This window comes from Neodiprion virginianus, chromosome 6, assembly GCF_021901495.1.
Source record: "Neodiprion virginianus isolate iyNeoVirg1 chromosome 6, iyNeoVirg1.1, whole genome shotgun sequence".
NCBI classification, from domain to species: Eukaryota; Metazoa; Arthropoda; class Insecta; order Hymenoptera; family Diprionidae; genus Neodiprion; species Neodiprion virginianus.
In genome coordinates, this window is record NC_060882.1 from 2,769,459 (window position 1) to 2,781,891 (window position 12,433).

Genomic DNA, 12,433 nt, shown 5'->3' on the forward strand with positions numbered 1-12,433 from the left:
TCATTGTAAGGTATGCGAGCACTGGGTCAGTTCACATACCGAGAGGCTTACGATGAAATACTTACAAAACTTGAAGTGTACAAAACTGATGAAATGCAAAGGCCGGAATGTTAGTTATATTGTTGCTTGATAAATCGCTGTAACAAAAGAAAATAAATTTAGTTGAGTTCACACAAGTGGATGAATACAAAATATGATAATAAAATATAAAATCTTGCCAGATTATGCACAGGTGATTATGAAATGTCAAAATTAATCAGGATTACGCGTCACTTCGAAACCTCTTATTAAACCATCATAATATAAATATAACGTGTGATAACATCATGATTTAAAAAGAAAATATTTCTTGCTGCTACACGTAGGCTTAATTATAAACAAAAACGTATACATACACAAATACATACGTGATGACATACATACGGATAAATACGATATTCTGCATGGAAATTACTGTAAACCCGTTGGAATAGCATTGTCCAGATTAATAACTGTCACTAAACCAAAAGTGTCGTGATTGATTATCGCGTCAGATAGACACTGATTGATGAAGAACCGTTCATGTGTTGAGGGGGAACGAGAAATGCCTTATGCAGGAAGTTTAATAACATACGTATACATCAGTATATACATATATACATAATACGTATTATATACATTGATAAACATGAGTTTTATATGACTCGAACGAAGCTATGCGTATAATATATCTTTACATCAGACCGGAGATGATAACGCATATCAATCTCGTAAATTTCGTATACACATCACTCGTAAATCGAAAAAATTAATGTCCTGCCCCTCCCTTCCTTTATCGGCCGACGAAAGGTCCAACTTTGAAACGCTGTAACTTTGCGTAAATTCCAAGTGGAAAATGATATTGAAACTGAAAATCTTCGGTTCAAACACCATTCTCCAGATTTACTCCCTACGTATATTTTCTCAAGTAATCCTACCTTTACTCTCACGCTTAAATGTCAAATATGGCAAGTCAATCTTCTTTTTTCAAGAATTTCTTTTTTAAAGATTTTCAAGTTATTCATTTTGCAGTTTTTTTTTGTCGTTTTGTGTGGTGTTCTTTTTTTTTCCCCTATTATTACGTCTGTACCATTTTTTCTTGTCAAGTTATCCAATGTCAAGTGAAATAGTGCACGAAAAACTTATTGGTCCTAACGATGAGTAGCAAGTGAAAAAACTCGGTAATTCTAATGGTGGAGGTAGACAAATAAGAGTCGCCATTTTTTGTTTGAACTTGGGTATTAAAGAACGTAAGGATAATTTAAAAACAGAGAAAAATCTCTAGTCCTAGAGTTGGCAAGACGGGAAAACACGATTGCCATTTTAAGGAACACTATAAATTCGATTACCGAATTTTAAGGACAATCTCTGAACAGCTGTTAAATTTTCCAGTTATTGAGACAATAATTTTTGACTAAAGATTAAGAAAGGTGACACTCAGAGGTTGAATCTCTAGCCATGTACTAATAATCGTTTTTTCACTTCCTACGTACGATCAAAGTTTTTCAGACACTATTTCGCTTGATACTGGATAACTTGGCGTGGAAAAAAAACAAACCATTTTTAAGGAAGTAATTAAAGCTACAAAGTGAGTAAGGTGAAAATTAAAAAAAAATATTTTGTCTATCGCGTATAACGACCGTGAAGTCAAAGTTTCCATTTTACAAATTTAACGCGAGTGACTTAAAATTGAATATATAGGATTATACTCGAGAAATAATGCGTATATAGATTAAATCTGGAAAATGGAGCCTGAAATAAAGATTCTCAATTTCAAAATTCTTTTCCACTTGCAATTAACTCGAGGAAGTTTATTTGAATCTTGACCATGATCCTTTCTATTGAAATTCACGCAAAAATACAGCGTTTAAAATAGTTGGACCTTTATTTCAGTCAAAAATATACATACGATATATATACCGAAATTAAAATAATTTTCGTTGAATTTATTTGTGCCACTATCTCTACATTTGTATCATTTGTATCATCATCTATGCACATCGAATATATCGGCTACATTTTATTTCACACGTACGTATACCTAAATAATAATATACGTGAATTAAGTCGAGACGAAATAATTCTTCGATTAACGCGCTATTAAACACACACCTGTGTAACGTAACGAATAATACACTACATACACATACAGTGCATATATTTAAATACTCCTGCGCGTTTCTTGTTGTCTTTGAGGCCAAATATACAGATATACAGGCATACGTGTGCATGTATGTACGTACACATGTAGGCTATTTTCGTGTAGGCTTTCGCCTTCAACTAGCCGCATCCACCTACCTATCAATGAAAAATAAGATTAAAAACAAAATGAAAAAAAAGAGAGAAAGAGAGAGAGAGAGAGAGAGAGAGAGAGAGAGAGAGAGAGAGAGAGAGAGAGAGAGAGAGAGAGAGAGAGAGAGAGAGAGAGAGAGAGAGAGAGAGAGAGAGAGAGAGAGAGAGAGAGAGAGAGAGAGAGAGAGAGAGAGAGAGAGAGAGAGAGAGAGAGAGAGAGAAACAAATTAAAACAAAATAAGAGGAAGTAAAAAATACTCGACGTTCCAATCTGAAATATAAAATTAAAACCTAGCTCTGAAGAGGCCCGGCGCTCTTTTCACGTATAAAATATAGAACTCCGGCGTTATATTATATGTATAGAAATGAATGCAGTGCGTAAAGTTACAGGCGGGATTCATCGAGAATTAATATGTAATATAATATTAACGCATATTATCCGCAACGTACGAAATTTTTTACTAATCGACTTTCTTTCGTACATAAATGCATGGATGAATAATGATGATGATTACAACCTGAACATTTTGTATGTCATATAATTACAATCACGTATCCGATTTTCGTCATCGTCGTCGTCGGCGATTATCATAGTAGTGTACAATATACATACATGTATACACACGCAGACATTGTACAATGTCCAAGGATAAATGGAAACGTTTTCTGGATCACCCTATACACGTAAAAATAGCACAAGTTCAAGCATGGGTGCTTTCACTCTTGCTTTTGATATGCTGCCGTCTACTTTCAAACTCACTTGCCTATATAGATCAGCCGGCCTAGCTGCTAGCGCATGCTATGCCTATAATGTAGGTAAATTAAACATACGTAGCACACGCGTGTGTATATATGTATGTATATATGTGTGTGGGAAAAAAATAATACCCATGACAGGCTTTTGCAACACTGATTCAACGCACCTCGACGACGTGTGTGTGTGTGTAATGACGAATGTACATATCGCCGCACTACTACAACCACGTGTAAATGTGTTTTATGTATGACGCGTACCTCGTTCCGCGTTATACGTGCGGTGCACGCATATATTTAATGGTGGTAAGGATGACCCAATAAATAATTTCGATCGACGCGGTAAGTTCGATCAAATTCGTGGATACTAACCCTGTGAGTCATAGTGATAAGTATTCTTACTACCTATTTTATATACATTTTTTGGGTATCAAGAGAACTTTTCGACATATTTCTATTCGGTTTTTTGCTGTTTCTGATAGATTACTAATAGGTTTTCAATATTCGAGAGTAGTTGTTGCGATGTAATGTAAATTATTATTGTTAGAAACACATTGATTGAATATATGTAATCGGGAAATTTGAAGGAATATTGCATTTCTTAGAAAGTCACTCCTCTATGTGTATACATGTTTTACATAAATTATAAGCTTTTGGGGTCATTTTTTACGAATCTGAAATCGGATTTTGAAAATTGAAGACGGCGGACGAAAATTTCGAACTTGATCACTTCGGGAGAAAAAACTCTGTTCACGGGTTTTTAGGGTCGCTGGTAAGGAATCTGAGATCAGATTTTGAAAATTCAGTACGGCAAATCTAATCAACGACCCCAAAAACCACTGCATAGAATTTTTTTACCGTATTCGATCAAATTTGAAATTATCGTCCGCCATATTCGAGTCGCCATCTCGAATTTTTGAAATCCGATTTCAGATTCGTATAAGCTAGCGACCTCAAAAATCACAGAAAACTATATTTTTACAAAAGTCGATTCAGCACAATAATCTGTGACTCAAAGGGTTAAAATGCACCAAACAGCTGTTCACTCGTGTTGTATACAAATAATGAGTACGATATTTATACACCTACATAGCTATTTCATTTTAACCCTGCGATATGTCGCTCCGTATCAATAAATTAACCGTTACACAACAAATGTTATTTCCCTGTTTCCACAAAATCTGCGTGACGCGGTTTTTAGATTACACGTACGTAGCAAAACTATTGACGACGAGGTTCTCTTTGCCCTGATTGCCTAAGCGTTGCTTACAAAAAGCATATATGCATGGATAAATTTCACAAAGCATACATCATTCGGTCACCGCCCAAAACCAGAACACAACGACAGTCTGTGCGGAACGTTTCTCGTAAAAGGAAATGGTAATTGAATATAAACTGATGTATATAATAACTTACTTCATTGTACTTTATAAGCTTCCTTATTACATGAAAAACTGTCTGTATAATTACATCTCAAAGTACAAACTCGATAATATTTTTCCTACAGATGCGTATAGTCTCGTTCTCTATACCTTAGAAATTGCGTACGCAAGAAAAAAAGAAAAAAAAAATATATCGTTTTCTAATCATCGTGAAATGTCCCGCCGCTGCTAGACCAGAGGAGTAAAAATAAATGAATGAATAAATAAACATCGAAGAAAGAAAAGAAAGGAAGGAAGGTGAAAAAAAAATAACATCATCGGCAACAATCGCCGACCGTATCCTGATTCGAGATGTGAAGAATACAGAATAGATGTTGTTGCAGACATTTGGCAAAATATGCAGTATTATGGATCTATAATAGATATTATGAATACGCCTCACAGTTAATTCACTGCTAATGTTTATATCTACATACATATATACAAATATATACATTTGATTGGGAGCAGAACTGCGGAGTCGATAAATCAATGCGTGCTACCGAGTTGGAAGCTGGCCAAAATGAAATCGAATGAAATCAGTCTAATCTACGCTACTCTTCGTATGACCAAAGTTCAGAAAAATTCCACTGTCGAACTGATTTTTAGGAGTTCCTCTAAAAGAATTTGAAAAAAAAAACAAACAAATGCTAAAACACGCAGTACAGCAAAACTATATTATTTATATACAGGCAAATTATGGGTAATTTTTACCACTGGATAGATGGGTGATTTTTTTTTTTTTTTTCGTTTTCTCACATGTTCGACGAGCGATGCCCCAATTTCAAAAAAAATCTTGAATTACAGTTTCTCCGTGAAAGACGGAATGGGAAGTAGATAGATATATTGGGGGACGGGACAGATATTATAAAGAGGTCTGCTAAAGTCGCGGTGTCAAAACATCCCTGATTCCAGCCGGTTAAAGTTTCTTTTCGGTGTCTCTCACCGCTATAAATCTAAAACGCGTCTTTCGTTCATGGGTCCCGAGTTTCCGGCGAAGCTCAACGAACGCTGAAGGATATATCTATACGTATATTGTATACGTATACCGATGCGGAATGGCTGTGAAAAGAGTGAAAGAAGAAAGAGAAAAAAGACTTCCCCGCAACGCGATGTATTTTCAACAAATTTCACCCCACGGATCTTAATCCGCATACCTACATGTAATCCGTGCCTATAACGTATATGTGTACATACCAACATATAATACCATACTGCAAAACAGCCCAAAGTTGTATAACAACAGTATTGCTCTACCAATTTTTCGAGTCCCGTGAAGGAAAACATGTAAGAAGACTGCGAGGAATAGAATAATTAAAAGAGAAACGAAGATCTAGTCGGTAATTTTAAAAATCTTAGTATCATATCGGGTTAATAATTAATGAATCGTGGAGTGGTGGGGAGGGTATAAAGAAGTATTATCATCGCACCTTTTTACACCTCGACTAGATATTGTAATCGCTTGTATCGCGCGTGTATCTGCACGCATCGCTTTTTACTCTTAATCTCTTGTTACCCTGATATTACCGGGCGCCATTTAAACAACGAAATTCACCCGTTGGGGATAAGCAATCGGGCTGCGTGATATGCGAGTATATGTTTGATACGAACCCTAGACGAGGCCGCTTAGTAGAATTCGCACTCACATGATTCACGAAGAATATAGGTATAATATAACAGTATAATCCTTGCAGAGGATGATGTATCAGCTCGCGATCTATAAAAGCCCCATCGCAACACCTCACGAGGAAGTGCAGCAAATTAGAAATTGGGCCCTGTAGTATGCGTGTAATAACGAGTCTAACGATGTTGAAGTTAGCAACGTTGTCGTTTTTTTTTTTTTTTTTGTCTTATTACGGTTTACTAAATTTAAGCCAATTCGAAAATGGTGAAGTATCGGTTTTTTCTCAGCATGAATCGTTGCGATATAATCGAGTCTAGGAATAAATATGTATGCTTAGGGTACCTTGACGTATGTAATATTGTCGTATGAAAAGTGGGGAAAAAATCCTCCGAGGTAATAAAATCTATACATAAACTCTGGTATCTGCAGCGCGAAACGCGCAGCTGATGATCGCCGTCGAGACGAAAAGAATTTCAAATCATAAAACATGACGTAGGGATACGATACAAATGTAGTTATGTACCGGATTTTTGATCCGATAACACGAAATTACATATATCGTTAAGCGCATTCATACGGATGTGACGTTTTTCTTTATATTCAAATTTCACGAAAACGAATGTCAACGTGACACGCAATAATTGTACGTACGTTTGCTCATTTATCAGATTTAAATGGTAATATTATGTACAAAGTGCGACGTTGGAATTGGTAAGAAGTAATTGTACGCCTTGTTGGATGGTTTTACACTACGTTTAAACTATACCGCAAAACAAGGCCTGCAGCTTCGTAAACTATTTACTGAATAAAACCGCATATCCTGTCTGCATACCTATACTAACGAGACCTGCAACCGCCTCCTCAACACCAGATACGTGCTAATTAATCACAAACACGCACAATTGACTCAGCGCTGTTCTAATTAGATCGCAAAGCTCGATTTGCAATCTGTGACGTGAAGTTCGCACGGAGCATTAGTTTTTTTGAATATTTTAAATACACTTCGTTTACACCCCGTGCAAGCTATATCTTGATATATATGTATAACCGTTTCGCGTCAATATATGTAGGTATGTATTTCTTATGTATATATCGCTCGATGAAATCTAACCAATAAGTTACTCTGCGCAGCCCATTAAGTTTCCACAAAATAGAGTAAGAAAGAAAAAGGGGAAAATAAAAAGAATACCAGACCAAGCTCTGAAGTCGTATTATACCCATGCATTTGGCACAGTGATCACAGCAATCTCAAAGTGAGACGACATCTGTATATATTATATACGTATGCTTGTTCTTGTTATTATTATTATCATTATTTTTTTTCTTCAACGCCTACATGCAGAGAAAAGGAAAGTCAGCTAGTAGTGATCATGATCATCTTTGATCCGCAAAGCGATGACGAGTGAGCCGAGTCAATAGAATTCATACGCAGTCTGTTTGGATGGTTTAAATTCTTGAGAATTTCGGCACGTGCAGGAGTTTCGCGTTTGCGATTATACGCCGTTGGAATATTTCGGTTATTCCTGGAATCAGACATATATTTTTCCATTTTTCCCCCCCTATGGTGTAAAAAAAAAAAATGCGAGATTTCGATTTTTTTTTACTAAAAGATAAGTAGGTACGGTATAAAAAGTAGACTTACAAGGATTTGAAACCTTGCCTTTGCAAAGCGATTATGCTTTACTGAACTTCCGACATTTCCGAAACATTAATCGTTGCAATAACGTTACTAACTTGAGTCTCATTAATGCAGAAGAGAACAATAAAAATTCTTACGAATAAGATCGGGGCTGTAATATAAGCCATGCACACGGAAAGGTGTGTGTGTCACAGTTTCTATACGGTTGCCTAATTATGGTTCGCGGATAAGCACGACGAGAGAATTCGTGGAGTGAAAAAGATTGTCCGATCGATAATACAGGATAACTTTACGACATGCGGGGCGAAAACCGGCTAGACTCCCTTGGGCAATAAATCTAGTAGCGAGAAGGGATTAGCACAAGTGTATCCACGAATGGAAGAGCCTACCAGCGAATAATGGACCTTACTTTACTCCGATCGTAACTATACCTATATTTACACGTGCGGGAGGTCTGGCAGCGTATAAAAAATATCATAAAACATCTCGCGAGTTGCTTCCGACCTTCCGTTGGCCCGGCTATGTTATAACTATAATACGCGAAACCCCGTGCGAGTTGTTCCTAAATGCGGACTCTTCTGTCCCTTTTTTTCTCAATTTACTTCTTTATATCTCCCGGCCAACACACAATAGGAAGGACCCTGCCTAATCTAAACTACACACGCACACAAACACACAGATTTCTTTACGCAGAATATTTTTGTGCTAATATTCGCACGACGCATAATAAATTCACTGCAAGACTTGCGAGGGATGATTAATAACACAGCGCGTGCTACCGCGTGGAATAAGATTATTGATCGATCCCTTTTTAATGTGGTGAATTGTGTACTCTCCCCGTGAGCGTAGATCTGAAGGTAAGTATAACGGTTTGAAAAATCGTTAACGATCGGTGGTGAGTCTTTGCCTGCCGTGTTGCCGCGGTGTAAAACCGTGAAAAGTCGGTATGGAGTAGACGAGGCAAAAATCTAAGGAAAATCTCGAGGGAGTCGAAACAACTTCTGAGCAGCGTCGGTAGCAGCCGGTTATTAATTTGTAATGTACCTGAGGCTTCCGGGGGGGTCTACGACCCTTTGACCCAACTCTGACCTCCCGCTGTAAGGCTACAGAAATCGGGGAGTAAAGTTAGACCGGGATCCAAAGTAGTCCCGCAGGTGCATTCGTAGCGAATCTCGAGGCTCAGCTTCGCCGCATTCGATTCACACGTATGTGCATGTGTACCACATAGATACACACATGCGTAGAACGATACGCGTGCACGTATGCTTCACGGATATGGTTAAACTTTCAAGTAAAAGGAAAACGCCGGGAATTAATTAATAAAGGTCTCGAAGTGAGTCGCAATCTTGCAGATCCCGTCGGGGAGTCGAGTAGTTGATACAAAATAAGGCGGGAATTAGAGGTTGATGCGTGTGTAGTTAGACTAGGAGGAAGAGGATTGGAAGAGGGAGGTGATTTCGTACGAAACGAATTCGGTGTAATTAGATTACAGAAGCGACTTACATCTTGGTGAGGTTGACGGAGTGCGAAAGGGTTGCTGATCCGAGCGGTTCGTGTATCGTGTCGAAACCCGCCCCACGGCAGAGAAACTCTCTACCGTCAGCGGTGGCGTTGCAGCGATCCAGGGAAACCTGCGAGGGTGCCGTGCGCTCCGAATGAGCCGAGCATCCGTTATTGCCGATCGACAACAACAGTGATAATAACAATAATAACGAAAGTATAAAAGTGACAGCTGCAGCCGAGCGCCGTGGGCTCATGCTGCCGGACGCCGGCCTCGCTCCAGAAGGGGACGGACGACTCCTGTCCTCCTCCTCGCCTGCAGCCACTACCTTCTACCACCGCACACCGAATGCATCACACGGCGGCACATAGGCACGCATGCACGCACGCACGCACGCACGCACGCATGCACGCATCAGCGTGTTCACGCGTGTATTATCACTCGCGACGAGGATAATTCCATGGCCCTGTTACCCTCGTTCGGCGGCATTATAAGTATGTCCCAACACGCGTCAGTCACCGACGATGCAAACGACGACCGACCGACACGAGCTGACGCCAAGTCGGAATGAAACGACTGTGCGGCGCCACCCACAACTAAGTATGCAAAAAAATAAAAGATAACCGCCACCGCCGCCGACGCCGTTTCACCCTCTTGTCGCGAGGCTACTGGGCGCGGGCGCGTGTGCTCTGTGAAATACGGAGAGACGCTGGAGGCTGGAAGCCGAAGGAATGGGAATAGCGCGCGTCTGCTTGCAGCTTGCTCCGTCCGCTACCGCGAACTATTCCTGCGGAGAACCGACCGACTCTTTGACTGACGGCCGAGCGAACTACGCATGTGAGCGCGGGCTCTCGGTTCTAATCGCCCCACCGCCATCCGAGCTGTACGCAGCTGTATACATTATGCGTACCCTGAGCGATAGAACGCTGAACGATCAAGAGTTGCGGACGGTAGTCGCGACTCCGGGCAGTCGTTCAACTCGGGATTTTCGCTCTCTCCGCGAGCGGCACGCGACGCATCGTACCCGACCATCGACGTTTCCCGCGTCTGACGTCATCAAGCGCCCCTGCTACGTTTGAGAAGGGGAACGTTACCGCCGCTGCTTCGTCACCATCTCGTTGCGATATGTACGTACACTTGGTCGCACCGATTCTGAGACAACTGATTTCATCGACGAGACGGTTACGTTGGCAATGCCTAATCAACCCGCAGCGCCAGCGCCGGCCGGCCGCGGAACTGGCTAAATTATTTGTGGACAAAACGTAAACGATAGCTCGGTGCCCGGGAGAAAATCCATAACAAATTCAGGGACATTAAATTTTCAGGACATTCGGGAGAAATAAAAAACAAAAAAAAAAGGACCTGGACAACTGGAACTACGGAGCGCTAGTCCTGGAAATTAAGGCTCACGAAGAAAAAGGAGCTAGAGCGCAGAAAATACGGAGCGGTAGTCCGGGAAGTCAAAATTTAGCAGGTAGAGGACCTAGAGCGCAGGTATTACGGAGCGCTAGTCCTGAAAGTCGAGCTTCACCAGGTAAAGGACCTGGACAGCCGGAACTACGGAGCGCTAGTCCTGAAAGTCGTGATTCATCAGGTAGCGGGGCTAGAGCGTAGGATCCAGAAGGTAGAGGACCAACTCAAAATCTGCGGAGCGCGATTCTCGTACGTCCTCTCTACTCGGCGTTTATTTCCGGACTGTCGAATTCGGCCAACTGATTTTCATCGTCAAAATTCAAATCTGGACCACCTCGTAACTAGTCATTCCCTTTACGCGGTTCTCATTTTCGTAACGCTAGAATATTGTTGCCCCCTCGGTAATGAAAAGTCACTTTGATACACGAATGCAAAGGGCACTGTACATAATCGACGCGACGTACGAGATATATGTTATTTCTACTACACATGTTGACAGAGTAAAATGAAAAATGCAATTCCAGACGGGAATCCCAGTGTTGCTAACACTCTGAATTCTCTCCCACTAAGACGACCAATCAATTCCACTGAAAAACCACTAAGCTTGCCCCTGGTGGACTGTATTAAAAATTTTATTTCAATTTAGCGCGCGAATATTTGCCTAAAAATAATTATCTTATTTGTATGTATTACATGAACATCTATAATAGAATTTGGATCTAATTATTACTTTATAATACATGGTAATACAACATTAGCATTGGACGTCAATATACCGTTAATAAAATCGAATAAAAAAAGAAAAAACAAATAAACTTTACTGTTATTAGAACACGAATATTTATTATTGATATAAATTGTAACATCTATAAGGAAAAAAGGAAAAAAGATTTACTTTTATGCTGTCATCTGATGATTAAGGAATTAAAACGTGTAAAAACTGATGACCAACCATACCACTGACAAAATCTACTAACCACTAAAAGTGATTTTTTTCTACCGTCCCAGAATAAAAACAACCAGATTTAATGGAAAAACTACTGAGTTGGCAACACTGGGGAATACACTTTTTAAAAATAGTTACTCAGTGAACACAAATAAGGCCATGTTCGTAAATTGACTGCCAGTACTAAAAATTCCCTGGGACAGAGACAGAGCTGTCCATGAACTCGGCAGCGCAAAAGAGATAAAAGATTGCTGACAGTACTGTCAGTCAATTTTCGAACACGGCCTAAATATATCATTCGCAGCAGAGCTTAAAAATACGATATTCCAGGACACAAAAAAAATTCAAGAATATTTCCAGGACCACTGGACAAAATGCATAGAACTATTGATCTCTATAGATCAGTGCACAGAACGCTGCCCAAAAATACAAACAAGCGACAGTTATGTTTATAAATATTGATGATGAGCTTGCATTGCGGGACGCCGGCGGTGGCGTTGCAGGCTGAGTGATTTGGCATTACCAACGTAACAGACTCGTCGAAAAATAACTGCTCAGAATCACTGCAGCGAAGTGTACATTTAGGAATTAGTCTTTGGATCATCGGAAATCCTCGGACGCGACCCGCGTGCGACCGACTTTTTACACGTCGGCTCCAGGAATTGACCCCTGCTTTTCGCCCTTGATAATGTTCTAATTATATGCCGTATCGTCGCCATTTAACTCGAAGCGATTAATTGATGTTAGAAAATTTTCACATGCGCACATACACGGTAACACGTTATACGTATGAATCAGAAATCCTGGTCTACGAAGATTCGAAATT

General features: G+C 39.9%; 1 protein-coding gene and 1 long non-coding RNA gene across 3 annotated transcripts in view; one reads left to right on the forward strand and one right to left on the reverse strand.

Moving 5' to 3' along the window:
- Positions 1-10,043, reverse strand: part of LOC124308018 (lutropin-choriogonadotropic hormone receptor) — a 20,006-nt gene extending 9,963 nt beyond the window's left edge. Inside the window, exons 1-2 of one of the 2 annotated variants that reach the window (XM_046770304.1) lie at positions 9,251-10,043; positions 66-137 (exon numbers count right to left, since the gene is read on the reverse strand). In XM_046770304.1, the coding sequence (XP_046626260.1) occupies positions 66-137; positions 9,251-9,504 (326 nt within the window). In that variant the 5' untranslated portion in view covers positions 9,505-10,043. The remainder of the gene's footprint in view (positions 1-65; positions 138-9,250) is intronic. The other variant, XM_046770303.1, reaches the window with a different exon arrangement.
- Positions 10,044-10,198: 155 nt separating this feature from the next.
- On the forward strand, positions 10,199-11,677 carry LOC124308034 (uncharacterized). Its single transcript, XR_006908902.1, has 2 exons — positions 10,199-10,510; positions 10,574-11,677. It is a non-coding gene; the product is annotated as an uncharacterized LOC124308034 (long non-coding RNA).
- The last annotated feature ends 756 nt before the right edge of the window (positions 11,678-12,433 follow it).